Source organism: Panthera onca, chromosome A1 (assembly GCF_046562875.1).
Source record: "Panthera onca isolate mPanOnc1 chromosome A1, mPanOnc1 haplotype 2, whole genome shotgun sequence".
NCBI classification, from domain to species: domain Eukaryota; kingdom Metazoa; phylum Chordata; class Mammalia; order Carnivora; family Felidae; genus Panthera; species Panthera onca.
In genome coordinates this window covers 230,303,055-230,322,125 of record NC_138339.1, presented here as the reverse complement: position 1 = coordinate 230,322,125, position 19,071 = coordinate 230,303,055, and the positions used below count along the sequence as shown (strand labels likewise).

Genomic DNA, 19,071 nt, shown 5'->3' with positions numbered 1-19,071 from the left:
AAGGATAATGTGAAGTTACCCAAAGATTGGCTCTTTAAAGAGGTGCCCAGTCAAAAAGCCACGTGGAGGTGAGGCTGACAGAAACCCATACGGAGAGTCTGTGCAACAGTCTGTGAATCGGGAAGTTAATTAATCAGGAAATCTCTTAATCGGGAGACGAAACCAGTATTTCCTGTTAAATGCCTACTATGTGCATAGCATCTGTGTTGTGTGTGTGTTATGATTTGACTTCTGTTTTTTGAACCTAAGAAACTTCCTTTTTGAATGGACATTTGTGTGAAAATACTTGTGGGTGTGCGCGCGCGCGCGCGCACACACACACACACACACACACACACACACACACATTTGTTACTTGAAGTGGGAACATATCCTAGCCTCTGATGAAGACACTCTGGGAGTACCTTGTGTTTATGTTTTGGTGGAGAGGCGGTCCTCTGAAAGTCATCTTTTCCCTTCTGGGACCTGGGATCCAGGAAACCCAGGGGATCCTGGACCATGATCATTTTTATAGTAGCTTCAGAAGCCTTAGGTGTTAACACTTGCCTAAAGTTACAGAAACCAGTATTGTTCTCCAAAGGAATTTCCAAAATAAGATTAGATTGGAAACAATAAAGGACAGAATACAAAGCATCATCATGGCGTTTTTAGTAGGTTCCAGTAAAACGAAGATTCAGACACTGCTTTGAAGACTGTGAAGTGTGAGCTCAGCCACACATAGCACAGGGCAAGGGTCGTGCTTGGTTGGGGAACCACTCTGAGTGGGGAGTGGGGAAGTCAGCCCCTGTAGGGGTGAGTGCAGGAGACAGGGGAGTCCCGAGTTCTCGCAGAGACAAATATGGGCAGAAGTACAGGTACGTTATTTTTCTGTTTTTAAGGCAACCCGCAGATACAGAAAAGAAAGTTCAGAGGTGGGACATGCTTATGAGTTTTTTCTGGGGGTGGGGTGGGGGAATGTTGAAGCTGTATACATTACATTTGGCAGATGCTGGGTTATATTTTCTGCTTTGGGACAAATGGAGCCGAAGCAGCTGCTTAGAAACCTCTCTGCTCTCCCCACCCCCAACTAAATAGCTTTCGAAAAGAACAGACCCTTCTAATTTTATTGCCTTCTTTTACCGTACAAACTTTATTTAAAACCTGGATGAATCTCAACCTGAATGAATACATGATATCTTTTCCTTGTTCGTGGAAAGTTTTGTAAGTCACTATTTTCTTTTTTTTTTTTTTAATAATTTTTTTAATGTTTATTTATTTCCGAAGGAGAGAGAGACAGAGCGTGAGTGGAGGAGGGGCAGAGAGAGAGAGACAGACAGAATCTGAAGCAGGCTCCAGGCTCCAAGCTGTCAGCACAGAGCCTGACACGGCTCTAGAACCCACAAACCGTGAGATCATGACCTGAGCTGAAGTCGGACGCTCAACCGACTGAGCCACCCAGGTGCCCCTGTAGGTCACTATTTTCTTGAGGAGAGTTAGTCTCTTTGGTTCATTAGTTTAGAAAAACCTCATTTCCGTGAGATAAGGCAGGAAAGCCAGAGCAAAACCTCTCATAGATCAGTGTGAGGAAGTTTGAGTACAACAGTTTTGCATTTCCTGCTTTTAGAAATGTTTTTATTGCCCAGGAGACAGCATGAGGTCCTTCATTGAAAGGCTAGCTTTGGGAGTGTCACTGGCTACCACTAAAGTTCTCTTTTGAGGAGAGAGCGGCTGGATGCTTAATTACCTACTAAAGGTTCATTTCTTGTACTAACTGATAGGTGGTAAGACATCACATTAATTATTAAACTGGAGACTTTATGACGTTGCCGTCGAGTAAGAATTTATTCATCCGTTCATTTACTGAATCCTCATTGAAAACTTACTTTAAGCCAGGACCTGGGCAAGACGCCCCAGGAAAAAATAGGACAGTGAGACTCCCATTGCCTCAGGGGCAGTTCCTGAGCAGCTATGAATTCATAGCACTGTGGAGGAGGCCATGTTGGGAGCATCTGTCTCCTTTTGGCTGCGTAGCATCTGAACCCCTTCCCTGTCTTGGAGAACACTGTCCCGTGTGCATCCGGTGGGAGCCGGGGGCTTGGCCCAGCAAGAACATCAGAGGCCAGATGCTGGGTCTCCCCAGCTCAGGGGAGGGCAGCCCGTGATGGAGTGTGGCCAGTCAGATGTGGCCACGCGGGACTGAGTCTGGAGCCAGGGGCCCACAGTCGGTCGCTTTAGAGCTCACTGACTTGGTAGTGATGTTGGTACACAGTGGCTAGAGCTGTACGGTGGGGACCAAGTTAAGGGCCAGCACCTGCAAGTGTGCAGAGAAGGTAAGTGCTGCTTGGGGACGGGGTGCTAGAGGTGGGCGATGCCGAGCAGGGTGGCCTCTTGTGGGTGAGTCGGTGTAGACGGCAGGCCTGTGCCCCCCCCCCCACCCCCACCTCCCGGAGGCTCATTCTAGTAGGGGAGACGCTGCATGTGGCCCTGTGAAGCAGTAACGGTACCACACTCCCAGAACACCGGCAAGGAGGCCCCCGGCCCCGCCTGGAAATGTCAGCGAAGGCTTTGTTGTGGCATTTGAACTGAGCCTGAGCCTCGAACAAACAGTGAAGAGTTTGCTAGACTCCTGCCTGCAGCAACGGGGGGGGGGGGGACCCCGGGGGGGGACCCCCGTTGAGGGTGGCCGGTAATCGTGGGTCTCACCGGGTGTCCGGGAAAGAGGGAATAAAAGGAAAAGGGAGCCCCTCTGGGAGCTAACGGGTGAGTTTATGTTTAGAGAGGTGGGGTTGCAGGGACTGGTGAGATCTCCGATACGATACGTGGGGCCAGGGTCTGGGTACCAGATGGAGACAAGAGTTGGGCAGCGCAGCAGTGAGCACAGCCAACTTTCCCTGAGCACACTCTCTCTCTCAAAATAAATAAAGAAAAAGAACAGTGCTTGGCACATAGTAGTTGTGCAACAAATATTGTCAAATCAATGCTTATATTAACCATCACGTGCACAGCACGTGCCAAATGTGTGGCATGTATTAACTTCCTTGGTACCCAGGACCGTGGCTGTCCCCACACGAACGATGAGATAACAGAGTCACAGACAGGGCAAACAAGTTGCTCAAGGTTGCACGTCTCAGAGGAGCCAGAGCAAGAACTCTGATGCAAGTACCTTGGCTCTAGAAATCAGGTCCTTAAATACTCAGCTGTACTGCCTTTCGTGAATGAATGATTAGTTAACACAGATTTATTTGAGCTATAAAAATGTATTTAGTAATGTATTTCAAAGTAAAGAGTTAATAAAAATAAATTTTATAAATAACGAGGTAATATTTTTCTCTTGTGAGGAAAAGATAGCGATTAAGACAGGTACCTGGAAAAAAAATATATATGTTTTTTAAATATAGGCTCAGGTTCCTGGAAGACACGTTATTACAGCATCACATATAATCTACTGGTTCATAAATGAATACCGGATTTTTAAAGACTAGTAAATCTGTCTGATATGTGTTCCAACCAGCATATCATACACCTTTATCAGCATCCTATAAGATATACCTCCTTCTCATAACAATAAACAGATGTTAATTTTCATCATAATTCGTGTGTTTGTCTAAAAGCTCAGTTCAGTGCCTAAGGGCTATATAATAGTTGGAATTTGGAAGTGCAGTTGAACTGGAATCAGTCTTAAAACAGGATTCAGTCTTTCAGAACGATTGCCTAATACTGAACAAAAGCCTTGGCTTTTGCTTTCAGATTTAGTACTTGGTCTGAATGTTGAGACCGAATTGGACCATGAACTCCTGTTCTGCTAGGTTTATACTCTGAATTAAGGTAGGGGCAAGTTACAAATATTGGGAAACAGTCCGTAGAGAAGGGAAAAGGCTGGTGGCATGAACTTAAATTTGTTGAATTCTTTCCAGACACAGGCTCGAAGAGTAAAGTGATTCAAGACCAACTTTGCCTGGTGAAGTTATTTATGATGGTTAAAGTATTGAGCTGTTTTCGTCCATGTTTAAATGTTGGTTCTTTCATACTATTCGTGTTTCTAGACATACATTTTCGTGATTTTGCTTCCATATCAAGAATGAAGGGCCATCTCCATTCACAGATCACTGTCAGGATGCTCAGCCGTGGAATCGAACCCCTTTGCCAAACGAAGGCAATGGGTTTGTGTCAGAGCCAGGGAACGAATGGGAGCGTTGGTTTTGAAGGTGTTTGTTTGCTCTTCTTAAATGTTAGGGGCTTTAACTGCGAACATATGCCTTGATCCAAAACGCGTTCAAAGGAAGCACTGACGGCATGTCCAGTGGGCTTTCTGACCTCAAAGCACTGGTTAGGGGACCGGTAGATGCTGGAAGCAATGGCAGACGGGTTCAATGACACGAGTAGAGTTGATATAAGCAGTTTAGGTGAACTGTGGTCAGTTTTTTCATTTTCTTTCCCTTTTCTGTCATTTGCCCACAGTAGGCCCTGTTTGTAGCCCGTTTATGCCTGCCTCTCTTATGGCATTATCTCATTTTTTTTTTTTTTTAATTAAAGAGGTTATTTTGAAGTAATCTCTACACCCAACGTGGGGCTTGAACCTACAGCCCTGAGATCAAGAGTCGCACGCTCCACTGACTGAGCCAGCCAGGCACCCCTCATTGTCTCATTATTGACACAATTTTGCCTTACCTTTTAGGTTTGAAATAGTAGCATTGTTTGGTGAACAGGCATCCTTTAGGTTGACGGCAGGCAGTGCTGCACGCGTGGGCGCCTTTACTGTAGCTTTTATTCCAAATGGCTCTGCTGATGCAGCATTTTCTTATTTTCTTTCCCCTTGATATTTCACTTGAAAACTCTCGTAGTCATCCACCCAGTTACATATTAAAAAACTTGCATTGTGTACGAAAGTGCTGTAAGCTGGTGATATGGCACCTGTAAGGAGGTCTAAATCTGGTGGTGGTGTTATTTGTAACAGACAAATAGAGCATAAATTATTACAATTCTGAGTAGTCAAAACTGAGAGAAGATCATTTGGTGGAAAATTTTATTGTGACCTTTTAAATTATTTTTTCTTAAAAAAATTATTTTTTCTTAGAAGTGCTAACACACGTGAACATGTGTGCATCCATATTCACACACAGGATATATGTATATGTGTGTATATATATATATATATATATATATATATATATATACACACACACACACATGTGCATGTACGTTGTATATAGATACACACATATACACATATGTGTGTATAAAAAACAAGAATAAAAGCTCTTGGGCCTTTTTGGGGGTTAGTGGATGAAGATTTGTTTATAATTGAAATGGTCTTGGGTTAATCGAGAGGTAAGACCAGGTTTCTTTTTTTTTTTTTTTTAATATAATTTATTGACAAATTGGTTTCCATACAACGCCCCGTGCTCACCCCAACAAGTGCCCTCCTCAGTGCCCATCACCTTCTCTCCCCTTCCCCACCCCCCATCAACCCTCAGTTTGTTCTCAGTATCCAAGAGTCTCTTATGGTTTGCGTCCCTCCCTCTCTGTAACTTTTTTTTCCCCCCTTCCCCTCCCCCATGGTCTTCTGTTAAGTTTCTCAAGATCCACCTATGAGTGAAAATATATGGTATCTGTCTTTCTCTGTATGACTTATTTCACTTAGCATAATACCCTCCAGTTCCATCCACGTTGCTGCAAATGGCCAGATTTCATTCTTTCTCATTGCCAAGTAGTATTCCATTGTGTATATAAACCACAATCTCTTTATCCATTCATCAGTTGGTGGACATTTAGGCTCTTACCATAATTTGGCTATTGTTGAGAGTGCTGCTATAAACATTGGGGTACAAGTGCCCCTATGCATCAGCACTCCTGTATCCCTTGGGTAAATTCCTAGCAATGCTATTGCTGGGTCATAGGGTAGATCTATTTTTAATTTTTTGAGGAGCCTCCACAGTGTTTTCCAGAGCAGCTGCACGAGTTTGCATTCCCACCAACAGTGCAAGAGGGTTCCCGTTTCTCCACATCCTCTCCAGCATCTATAGTCTCCTGATTTGTTCATTTTAGCCACTCTGACTGGCGTGAGGTGATATCTGTGTGGTTTTGATTTGTATTTCCCTGATGAGGAGTGACATTGAGCATCTTTTCATGTGCCTGTTGGCCATCTGGATGTCTTCTTTGGAAAAGTGTCTATTCACGTCTTCTGCCCATTTCTTCACTGGATTATTTGTTTTTTTGGTGTGGAGTTTGGTGAGTTCTTTATAGATTTTGGATACTAGCCCTTTGTCCGATATGTCATCTGCAAACATCTTTTCCCATTCCATTGGTGGTCTTTTAGTTTTGTTGATTGTTTCCTTGGCAGTGCAGAAGCTTTTTATCCTCATGAGGTCCCAATAGTTCGTTTTTGCTTTTAATTCCCTTGCCTTTGGAGATGTGTCAAGTAAGAGATTGCTGCGGCTGAGGTCAAAGAAGTTGTTGCCGGCTTTCTCCTCTAGGGTTTTGATGGTTTCCTGTCTCACATTCAGGTCCTTCATCCATTTTGAGTTTATTTTTGTGCGTGGTGTGAGAAAGTGGTCTAGTTTCATCCTTCTGCATGTGGCTGAGACCAGGTTTCTGAATGTTATGGTAGACATATTTTTGAGACAAGGGCATTCACACACCTTTGGAGACAGGTATCGACATAGCCCCCTAGGTTTTGGAATGTTTCTATTTGGAGGTGGGATGGGTACAGAAAGCTGGATTGCCGTTTTTGTGTTCACTGACTGAAACAGATCTGAAACCCAGGCATACGATTCAGTAAACAAAAAAGAATGGAGACAGGGATGATTATAATTCGCTAGTGTAATCCACTAGTAATCCATAGAGTTCATTTTAGAGTAGAATTTAGCTCCTTTGTGCTAAGACTTTGCCTTTTCACTTTTATTGTTGTGACAGAGGTTATTCATAAGTCTGTCTTTGCATCCTTGCCGGGAAGGTGCCCTTTGACAGCCTTTTTGTGATACCCGGTGACATCACCTATATTATTTCCCATAACCGGGAAGGATAGGACTTGTATGGAAGAATTTGGAGGTGTATTCATTTTTCCTCAAGAAATTTTTAAAACTAAACTGTGTTTTAACTCCATTAAAGGATTTTAAAAGCATCGATGTAATACTTTGGTCATCTTGACACAAATGTTTTCATTTTTCTGGTTCCTTCCTAGTCTCTGTTCATATGTGAATTTATTTTACGCATTTAGAATCATGTCTGTTTTTCCATTTAACATAAAGACGTTTCCATTGTTTCGAAGTCTTTATTATTACACTTTCAGTTGTTACACAATAGCTCATTCGCTACTTATTTTCTTATAAAGCCTTTTAAAGTATTTGCTATGTTTCTTTTCTGGCTGGTTCGTATTAACATGCTGCCATAGTTATTTGAAAGTTTTATGCGACTATTAATAATATTAGTTCTCTTCACACATGATTTCTGTTCTTATATAATCCCTTATGAATATACATGTGGTATAAATATATATAATACATATATAGCCATTTCTTAAAAGTCACTGGAAACTACTGCATAATTCATAATCAACAGCAGGAAAGCCCTGAATTTTACTGAGTAATTAACTGCTAATTCAGCCTTTCGGGTGTTTTTTTCTCTCTGACATGCCATATTGTTAGTCTGACTTAACCTTTCATTACTGTTCTTGCATTTCATATTTGAACATGAAAGTTAAAATAAATACTACATAAAATAAGTGAAGCTTTATTTGATAATTCCAGGTATTTATATTGAAAACCATTCTTTATATGAACTTAAAGGCTGGTGTGGAATCTACATTAGTGTTGTAATAGTTCCAATATTTAGGCATTTATTCTTAATAATTCTTTTCTACATAAGTCTTTTGTTTGCAACAGTTACCAGGAAATAGAATAAAACACAGAATATACTAAAGTTTGTTGGGAGGGTGGTGTTCAAGCGTATTATATAGCTGACTTTGGGCTTGTGATAACGTGAAATATATTGAATAGTGCTTTACTTCAAAGCTGACATTCACAGCCTGAATCATATTAATCTCTCTTGGTGTTTATGCATATTTAACCATAGTTGTGTCTTATTTCTGAATCTTAGTTCCTCCTATGTTTGTAAGTTTTAAAATTCTATCATTACTATCATTGACTGAGTACTTAAGGATTATATTTCTAGGATTTACACCCCAAACTCTTACTTACCATGGTGTTTTAGCTTTTTTTAGGGCACTTAAATTTTTTTTTTTTCCATGAGATAAATGGGATATTATATATACTCTTTTGTTCAGCTGAAGGGTTTTATTTTCCATCTGCTACCTGTGATGTCTACACGGTGAAATCTGTTTCTGTGCCTCTGCGTTATGCCTGGTTGCTTCTGGGCTCTTCCCTCCCGGTCGCCTTTGCGAGTCTGCAAATTTCAGGTCAGCTCCGGTACCAGTGGAGACCCTTCTTCGAGGCCCTCTGCACTGTTTTATGCCTGGATGACAAAGAGATTGTGTGGATCCAGCCAACATCCTTCGTTTCTAGTAGCTCCTGAAGAGAAGAAAAAAGAAAGTAGTTAGGGGAGTAAAATGTCAGGTCTCTAAAAATAACCTGCATGTAGAAATTGAGTGTTTTCTTTTTTTAATCAGAGTGATCATATCGTACTTTTATTTATTTCTTCTCTTTGATAATGTTTCTTCAGGAACTTCCAAGAGTCCTCCTTCTTCATCAGATGTCTAAGCAGGAGGGTGCATGGACCATACTTCCGTTGTTACCACAGTATGTTTAATTTGAAATGTGTGAAGTTTGACGTTTCCACCTGAACGTTCACTCCTCTTATTGAGTGTGTTTTTCCTCAGAGTCAAGAGAATTTGAACTCTGTTTTTTTATGACTACTACGTTACCCAGATTTCTTGATTCTTTTAACCGTGAATGGCTTCTATTTTTAAATATATTGCTTTCTTAAAAGATAAAATGTTGATATATTTGATAGTTACATTTGAAAATTGTCTCCCTTCTGGACTGGTGGGGTTACAGAGAGAATTTAAGAATTCTAGCTGTTTGATAAACTATTAGTATCTGGCTTTTGAAACTATACATTGAAGGAAAATACAGGGGAAAAATCTAGATTTCTTGCCATTTTATGTCTTTCATCCTGCTTGTCAGTTTTAAACTTTATTATAAACTCATTTTATAGAAGTGATTACCATAACCTATTTCTCTTTGTCAGCTTTTCTGTAACGTATAGCAGAAATTCATCATGGATTTTCTTCTGTGAAGAAGAGACAAGAATACAAATTCCAGAACTCTTAGAAACACTCAGAAGATATGACCCATCCAAGGTGAGTACGATTTCAATACCAGTATTTATCTATTGGAAGAAATGCTTAAGAGAAGATTTAATTTTAAGAGGTTTGCCAATCTAATAAAACCACTTAGTTTAAAATGAGAAAGAATGAAATAACAGTTGACTGTCTTGAAGCAGTGTTGAATCATTTCTCTTTGAGGTTTCTGTCGCTTTCAGAGGGATAGAACTTATAAGGAACCCTTTTTAAATGAAACCAATCTATTTATAGGTGTTAGCAATTTCAGAGAGTTAAAAAGCTATAACCCAGAGTTAAGAAATAAGTTTAAATTGCTTATTTCTCTTTGCCAACGATGACCACGTATTATTTTAGATGGGAGTATTTCTTGGTTGCCAACTGTGTGTCAAGCACCATGACAGCAGGGGCTAGGACAGATGTACATCCTGATGACATGGCTGGTACAGAATGACAGGGAGAAAACAAGCCATTAAAGAAGCAATGAAAAGGGAGATGGCTTATAGTCAGGGAAGCCTAGGGTGCTGTTAGAAGCATATAGCAGGGCATCCAGCCTAATCTGGAAGGGTCACGACAGGAGGTGAACTTTAATCTGAGTCCTGTAGGACGAGTAAGAGTTAACAGGAGAGAAAGAGAGTGTTTTAAGCAGAGGGAACAAAAGTTGCGAAGGTCTGGAGGTAACGGGGGCATCTTGTGTTAGTAGTTCAGTGTGGCTTTCCATATCCGTATCTTTCATATTGTCAGGTTTTGTTTTATTCTGGGCAGATACGACATAGCAAGTGGATCTTGTTTATTTCTAAGTCGCTAGCACTGAGCAGAGCATTTGACACGTAATGGGTGGTCAGTGAGTATTTGTGAATGGCTGAATAACCCCGTGATGGCCGCCTTCCTGATGGCCCACGTTGCGTCTCAGGAGGATGTCCTGGAGACATGGCGAGAGTCCTCAGGTCTGCAGTTCTCTTGGAGAAGCCCGGGTTATACCCTGATCACCACGTGGAATCTTTAAACTTGGAATAAACAGAAGTGGGCCCTTGGGGTACCACTGGATGCCTGCCCCACCCCTCTTGTGGTGCCCACTCCCGAACTAAATCAGGCTTAATGAGAGTGGGGAAGGAAAAGTGGCTTCTTGGGTGTCTGCTTGGTTTGTTGATGTAGACGAATGATGTTGGGCACCAGTGACCATTCTCAAACACCGGAAAGTTTGTTACCTTAACAGAACCACTGGTTTCGATGTTCTTTAAAAGCCGCAAGGGTCCATTATGGTACCTTTTTGTGCTTTTGCTTTCTGGGAAGATACAGACATAATTGAATGAGCAGGTTGTCGGGTTAAAAAGAAAAATCGTTCGAAGGAGAAGAGAATTACGAATGCGTCTCATCCCGTCTTTTCAGATGATGCTAACCAGCATCCATGTACTTTGGCCATGTTGCGTGTAAAACATTTGTTAGGCTGCTGTGTTTCCTTCTGACTCGAGAAAAACTCCCAAATGTTTTTTAGGATATAGGAGTTTTAATCTCCTCCTAGTGTTCATTTCACCTGGAGATTATTTTTCCATTATCCATAGCTCTAATTCTGTGCAGAAGATGGTGACTCACTGTGCTTTTTAATGAAAATTGGAAGGATAAATTTAAAAGTTCAAAGCAAGTTCATGAAAAGCAAGTACAGAACAGAGGTAAAATGAGATGCTTTCCTCCTCTCTTCTGAACTCAGCCTTTAAAAAAGAAATCTAGGATGCTTTATTTCTTTTGAAACTAGCATTAGGAAATAAAGATTACATAATGTTTAAGTTAGCTCAAACCAGTGTGCTTTTTCCCCCTACCATTTGAAATTTTAGAAACAAAGCCATAAAGCCAACCTGGCTTTGCTAGTGACACAAATAAACTCTATTAAAATAATAATTATGTCGTGTGTTAGAGCATCAGCCTTTTTTTTTTTTTTTTTTGGATTCTGATGTCTTTTCCCCTTCCATATCTTTGTCATTCTTATGCAAATTTATGCTGTTATACAATATTTTAAATGAGAAATTTTGATCTTTATTAAAGTAATTAATCTTTGTTAAATTGCCTTTCCAGGTGATTTCTATAAATTTCTGTGTCTTGCTGGATTCTTTTCTTTTTTTCCCTGCCGTATGCTTTTAATGTGAGCATGCATTTGCTGAAATGTCTTGACATTTTTTTTAATAGAGGTGAAACCAGGGTGCTGGTAAAGAGTAATTCTCTGATACTTATAGAACATTCTCTGAGTTATTCTTTTACAGTTTATCTTGATTATAATTGTCTTTATTATGAAGCTATTAAGAAAATCATTAAGAAGGATAGGGGAAGTGCCCTTTCCAACAGATTCCATATTAATTTTTCCCTTAAATTAGTTTACAGTATCTCCTCCCTTTCCAAATATTGGAAAACAACCTTATATACTAGATAATAGCTGGACACTGCCATTAGGAGTTAAAACATAGAAACATGTTCTGCATAAAATTGTATTTGCAACAGGAGATTATAACAGTGAAGGGTTCGTGAGAAAGGTGCTGAAAATCTCCTGGAGTGTTTTATTTTCTTTAAACAAGCTATATCGACAGGGTAGGTTAAATGTGATGATTTTCACGTTGGGTAACATTTAGCAGTTTGATAAAGTGCTATAGTATTGATTTTTTAAAAAAGGATCACGAATTTTCTATCTTAAGCTAAAGCCATTTGCCTTATAATTATCCCTCTTGCCCAGTGATGACTTAAAATCTCCATAAAGCATCAGGAAGAAGCTCATGATGTAGTTCTGTAACCTTCACACACAGTTTTGTTGATGGCTTACATGTGTTCAGTTAGGACCTGTTGCTGAATTGACTGAAACCAAGAGCCTGGGAGGTACTGGGGACACACCCGTAAGCAGAAGAAACAATACCGTGTCCCTCCTGCTCTCATTTTTCTGATAAGGAGCCGAGAGTGAGGTGGTGATGGTTGAAATAGAGAAAATATGCAAAGCATTTAGGACTTAGGATGTTTGGTTTAATTACTTTCGCTTCTTTAATAGGGTAGTTGCCTTTTGAAGCTTTCTTGGGCTTGCTCCATTCATTTAACAAAAACTGGTGAGCACTTATTACGCATTAGGTATGCTGGTGGGGATACAGCAGTGAGCAAAATGGACAGCTTCCGTGTCCACAAGGAGGGGAATAAGCTTGTGGCAGGGGAGATGGGCAAGGAGCGAAAGTGCAGACAGCGTGTCAGGTGGTAATAAGAACTGCGGAGAAGAAGAAAGCAGAATGAGAGCGATACGGGATAGAATGGGGTTGGGCTGACCTATTCTGTATGGGATGTTCAGGGAATACCTTGCTGATCAGGTCACTTTTGAACAGCATATGAAGGAACCAAGGGAGTGAGCCATGCGTGGCCTGCTCCTGTGTCAGACTGCCTGCTTCATACCTCCGCTTGTCTCATCGGAATCTCAAATCCAACATGTGCAAAACTGAACTCTTAATGCCCCTTTTAAACCTCTCCCACCTTCAGTCTCCCTCACCTCAGAAATGGCATCATGGTCCATCCAGGTGGCTCCTGTAAAAAAAAAACCTAGGACTCGTGATTGATTCCTCTGTTTCCCTCAACCCCGTGTTGGCATATTCCATTGAGTCTGCCTCCAGAATACATTTTCTTTCCTCCTCTGTCCATATTTAATACTACTTCTCTGGTCCAGGCTATCATCCTCTCTTGCCTCGACAATTATTAGGGTCTCCTCACTGGCCTCTTGGTTTCTACTCTTGCCATCCTAATAAGCTAGCATCTCAATAATCTAGCCTAATAATCCTGATAATCTCGCCTCTCATTCAGATCATACCACGCACCTGTTCAAAAGCCTCCACCTCCAGCTGAGATGGTTTCACTTGATACAGCATTTTAGGGTGGCAGTGATTTTCCTCTCTCACTGTAAAGACGTTCTATTGTCTTTCACATTCTGTTGTTTCTCTTACAAATTCAACCATATGCCTTGTTTTAGTTCCTTTAAAAGAAATGTGTCCACCCTTTTCCCCTCAAGCTACTTTTAAGATTTTCTGTATCTTTGGTTTTTTTGACCACCTGCTTCTGTGGCCTCCTCTGTACTTATCTTTATTGGTGTTTAGGGGGCTTCTTGAATCTACGGCTTGATGACTCTTGTTAGTTTTAGAAGATTCTAAGGCTGTATTCCTTCAAATGTTGACTCAGTTTCATTCTATTACCCCCCCTATTCTGGTCTTCCAATTTTTCATGGGTTTTAGACCTTCTTACTCTGTCCCATATTGCTTTTATGCTCTTTTCTGTATTGTCCTCCTTTCTTTTTCTTTTTTATACACCAATCTGGATTTTTTTTACTGACTTATTTTCCAGGTCACTAATCCTACCTTCTCTTATGTCTAATATCCTCTGAATTCCTAATTTCAGTTGCAGTGTTCAGTTTTAGAATTTCCATTTGACTTTTTTTCTTATTCTAGCTCTTTGGTAAAATTCTTTATCTTTTCATCTATTTCCTTAAATATGTGAATACTACTTATTTTTTGATAACTGAAGAATTTGATTTATCTGTGCATCTCATTTCTCTCTGTTTTTGTTCTGGTGCTGTTTTTTTGGCACATGTGGTAGTTTTCCCCTAAATGCTGGATACCGTATGTGAAAAATTGAAGAGGCTGTGGATGATACTCCTTTCTATACGAGCAATATTTTTCCGGGTTGTAGACTGTGTTTAGGTAGGTCTATTTACAGACTGCCCTTACTCCTAGATCCCTTTCTTCCAGCAGATCCTGCACCTGAGCTTTTGGTCAGCAGTTAGGCCCTCTACTGCTGCTTTCCACTTGGTTCTTCTCTTGGTTTTTGTTTGTTTATGTTTTTTTGTTGTTGTTGTTTTTCTTTTTTTTCTTAGCCTAGGAGTTGAAGGGAAATCATATGCAGAATTTGGGACTCCTTTCTCTGGATCCACTTAAATCTCTACCTTGTTGGCAGCCTCCAGCCTCAACCTCTGTCTCAGTCCAGCAGGCTGCACGGTCCCAGCTACTGCCTTCTGTTGTGTGCCATTGGCTGCTATGGGAACCAGCAAATTCCTTGCAGGGAGTGACTATGGGGTTCCCATGGATGGGCTTCCCTTCTTTCTCGGATATTTTTCTTCATCTACTCTCTGTCTTTGTTTTCCGATGCCCGTGATTATTTGGTTTGTTTTCTCCAGCTTTAATACTTGCTCTCAGTGGGAGAGCAGGTCTGATCCAGGCTATTCTGTTGTGGCCAGAAGTGTAAGTCTTCTACCGCACTTTGAGTAAAGTCTGTGTTGCTTTCCATGGGCGTCTAAAATGCACCCTCAGCTGTCCCCTGAGTTTGTCTTTCATACCATATTTCCCCATACCCACTGTATTCCAGCCACATTGGACTTCCTTTTTTATCTAAGGTATCAAGCTTTTCTCACCTTGGGACTGTGTATTAACTGCCTTGATGGCTCTTCCCTGGATTTGTGCATAGCTGGCCCTTTGGTATTATTTACTCTCAGTTCAGATGTTAGCTCATGAGAGGTTTCCCTTTCTTTGCCGGGAAGTCCCTGGGTACTCTGTTTTCATAGCACATCGCAGTCACCAAATGAACCTGCTTTATTTACTTATTTTCTGTGTCCCCACTATTGCATAAGCTGCGTTCTCACGTGATGTGGAATAAATGTTAAATGTTAATTGAATGAATAAATGAATAAAATAGGCACTGATTCTGGAAGGAATTTTTCAGATTCTCCTTTGCAGACCTCAGTATGGCATAAAGGAACACTGTTTTCTTTGCCTTAATAGTATTTTGATGTGGAATTTTCTATAAAATACCACTTCTACATGTTTATGGCATAAAGATACCATTTCGTTGATCCTGTTAATATACTAAGCTACTCTCTTTGTAAAGATTATGCCATCTTGCTTATCATAGAGTATTGCATTTTTGTTAAAATGCTTTAGAAAGTAATAATCTGTGCTAATTCTCTATCGCCCAGAGGATTTAATTAGCTAAAATTAATGACGTGACTTTGTTTTTGGTCCTATACGAAATGGCTTTTTAAGAAAATGACATTTTATATCTTTATTTGACAGGAATGGTTTTTAGGAAAAGCATTACATGATGAAGAATCTACAATAATTCACCATTATGCCTTTTCTGAAAATCCTACCGTTTTTAAATATCCAGACTTCGCTGCTGGCTGGGCTCTTAGTATTCCACTTGTAAACAAGTAAGGATTTACTAGACTTTGTGTGTGTGTGTGTGTGTGTGTGTGTGTGTGTGTGTGTGTGCGCGATTCAACTTCTGTTTCACTGAGTCCTGTAACTGATGGATCCCAAGTGAGTTTTGCAGCCCGAGACAGTGTGTGGTGGGGCGGGAGGACCTGGAACAGGAGCCTGAGGAACCTTGAGGTTCTTGCTTCTGCTCTGTCACTTACTAGTGCCCTCAGACTGATGACTCACCCCTTCCTTATTTCCTCTTCCTCACCTGCAAAATAAGGTGAATAGTAAATTGTGGGACCAAGGGAGGGCACATAAGTACTCTGAGAACTCTACACCCAGAGGGGTTATTACTATTATTAATGGACCTGGTTAGCTACAGATGTGATTTTGATTGTCAGGAAGAAGATGAATCAGTAACATTGCCCGGGGTGGGAGCTGATGACAGATTATGTGCGTGGGTACACACGTTTAAACATGGGCCGGGCAAGAGGGACACTTAATCAGAGGCTCCATAGCTATTCGGGCCCAGATATTTGTGTGTATAATCACAATAATGCTTTTTTTCAAGGTGAAAAGGAAAGATAATTAAGTTGTAATTCAGGAGAACCATGACTGTTGACAGGCTTTTAATTTGAATGCTTCAGATTAATTATTATGTGTTTTTTGTTCTTTAGGGAAGAGAAAGTTGGTAAAGCGGTTGTGGCCTTTGTATCTTCAAAGATGGAGGGTTTCTGTTATTTCTTACGTTGGGCATGTTGTTTTTAGGGTTCAGAGTCTCAGAAACCTTTTGAGCCCGTGGTGGATGTGGGCTGGGTAGGCACGGTAGTCCTACCTTCTCATTTGTGGCTGGCCAACGCTTGGTGACTCCTCCCTTGACATTGGAAAGTGTTTTATTGTTTTGTTTTTTTTTTTTTTTTTTTTTTTAAACGATGTAAGACCCTCCTTCCCAATGTAGAATCCGCAAAGGGACAGTAACAACGAAACTTCCATGTTGTGTAGCCTTCCTTGCTGCTAGAGAGCAGCCAAGTGAGATGGCCTCCATTAGGCAGATGCACTCAGTCATATGGGGAAGGAGACGGTGCCTGGTGGTCCATTTGGCTTGAGAGGTCATGACAGAGGAGGAGTCCTTTGGGGGCTGGCAGCCAAGACGGTACTTCCTGACGGTGGCAGAGGCCCCAGCTCCTTGACGACCCATTTCTGGAGTATAAATCTGGAGGTTGTTCTGGGGATCTCAGCCTAGAGCCTCTCTATTCAGACTGTCCAGTAATTCAGCCAACTATATGCATTAATAAGTGCACTTTGTGCCCAAACTGGCCAGAGTGGATTCTGTTATCTCCGACTAAAACGTGTGACCCATAGACCCGTCCTGAGACTCCCGGGCGAGGACGCCCTGCCCCCAGCCTGTGCCAGGCATGCCTAGGAGGGCTCATAACGTTTTCCCGGCCCCATTCTTGGAGGGCCTGGGCAGGAGGGGAGGGGCAACGAGAAGAGAGAGTTGTCATTTCCTTCTCACCCTGCACTGGTTGGCCTGGCTCTGCTCTGCGCTCTCTGCAGGGGTGAGGGGAAAATATTGCGTTTCAGCGGCCCAGGGTCATCTTTATTCTCAAATTCATTCAGCTTGGGTTTGCTGCCGCTCGAAGAGCGGGAGCCCCCAGGACACTCTTCTCCTATGTCCTGCAGCCCTGTGTTTGGGCCCAGTTCAGCTCCCTGAGCCACGAGTGGCACACCGCAGCCCCTCGGCCGTTCCTTGGGCCTTCGGGACTCTTCGCCCCGGCGGTCGCCTTCCCCTGGGTCTGTCCTCACCCTGTGGCTTCAGAGCCTGGAACTACGGGGGCTGCCTTCTCTCCAGAGGTTCTGGTGGCTGTGGTTTCTCCGACTTGTGACTCAGAAGCTCTTCGTCAGTCTGTCGTCTTCTGTTTCCCGGAGGACCAAGTCCCCCGAGAGAGGGACAAGTACAGCTGACCCTGTCCTGTGCGGTGCACTGTTCCGAGCGCAGACGCCACACTCCTCTCCCAGGGCTGGAGAGAAACCCAGAGACCTGTGACCCTGGGCAGCAAGCCCGGGCTGTAACCATCTCTCTGAAGCCCGTATAACCCTCTCCTCATATCTCCCTTCCGATCCAGGAAGCCACTCATCTGGGAAACAAATCCGGTAGTTTATCGTTTCACTTTCTTTCCCTCGCCCATCTAGCCAGGACCTTGGTGGTGCCTTGATGCGGAATGCACTTCACCTTTTCCTGAGTTAGATGTAATCAATAACTGTTAAGTACTGCTTTCCCTTTTTATTTTTTCTTAAATTTTTAAATTTCTTTTAACGTTTATTTATTATTGAGAGAGAGAGAGAGAGCATGAGCGTGGAAGGGGCAGACACGGAATCTGAAGCAGGCTCCAGGCTCTGAGCTGTCAGCACAGAGCCCGACGCGGGGCCTGAACCTGCAACCTGCGAGATCATGAGCCGAGCCGAAGTCGGACGCTTAACCGACTGAGCCACCCAGGCGCCCCAAGTATTGCTTTCCTTTTGACTTACTTTTTTTTTTTTTTTTTTTTTAAATTTTTTCCCAACGTTTTTTATTTATTTTTGGGACAGAGAGAGACAGAGCATGAACGGGGGAGGGGCAGAGAGAGAGGGAGACACAGAATCGGAAACAGGCTCCAGGCTTCGAGCCATCAGCCCAGAGCCTGATGCGGGGCTCGAACTCACGGACCGCGAGATCGTGACCTGGCTGAAGTCGGACGCTTAACCGACTGCGCCACCCAGGCGCCCCCCTTTTGACTTACTTTTAAACCACGTGAGTGAAAGTAGTCTCTGTTGTGCACCATATTTGACTCCTAGAATCCTCTTAAAGGACCGTTTAGCCCAACTCCTTGCTTGCCCTGCAGGCAATAAAGCATAACCTGTTCTTCAAAACCTCTTGGGTCTGTGAATTCTGCCGTCCGGCTTCACTGCTTATAAGATGTAGAGGCAGCCAAAGCCCTGGCAGGTTCTGTTGGCTCTGGCTTACGCTCATAACTACCTCATGCTCACCACTGACTCACTGCCAGGGCCTTTGCGAACCGGTGCTCCAGTTTCTGCACTAGCCAAGATACTGGTCTTATTAAGGGGAGACTATGTTATGGATGACCTGGTGTTCTGTGGAGGTGGTCCCACGGGCACGTGCTTCTCTCGTCCTCTTGACGAAGTCGCTGAAAACATCTATGGGCAAGTGGCAGCTTACTCTGAGTACCGAGGGCCCCACTGCAGTGGGGTATGTAAGGAACTGCGGCTAAGGGAATTGGGGCCAAAAGGCTGGTCTTTTGTTCAAGTTCAGGAAATGTCCAGCCCTTCCCCCGTAACTCTGGCATGATAGAGGAGTAAGGCACCAGTCAGCCTTCTGCATTCCGTGTCGTCTGCTTTTACAACGCTGGACGATTGCCAACAAGCTGCACAGTGTTTGTGGTTAATTAACATCCATGGTCTTTGGTGTGCCTCCCCTCCCTTTCCCCTGCCAACAAAAACAAAACAAAAACGTGGGCTCTGCCATAGTGGTGTCTTCTACCATACTTCCTTTCTCTTGGGATGCAGGCAAGTAATCACACAAAATATAATGTAACCCATCTA

The 19,071-nt window shown here is 42.4% G+C and overlaps 1 protein-coding gene across 1 annotated transcript in view; it reads left to right on the top strand.

The window, feature by feature from the left end:
- The window catches only part of B3GLCT (beta 3-glucosyltransferase), a 109,831-nt gene that overhangs the window by 28,266 nt on the left and 62,494 nt on the right, over positions 1 to 19,071 (top strand). Inside the window, exons 5-7 of the mRNA XM_078435753.2 lie at positions 8,656 to 8,732; positions 9,184 to 9,295; positions 15,346 to 15,482. Of these exons, the coding sequence (XP_078291879.1) occupies positions 8,656 to 8,732; positions 9,184 to 9,295; positions 15,346 to 15,482 (326 nt within the window). The remainder of the gene's footprint in view (positions 1 to 8,655; positions 8,733 to 9,183; positions 9,296 to 15,345; positions 15,483 to 19,071) is intronic.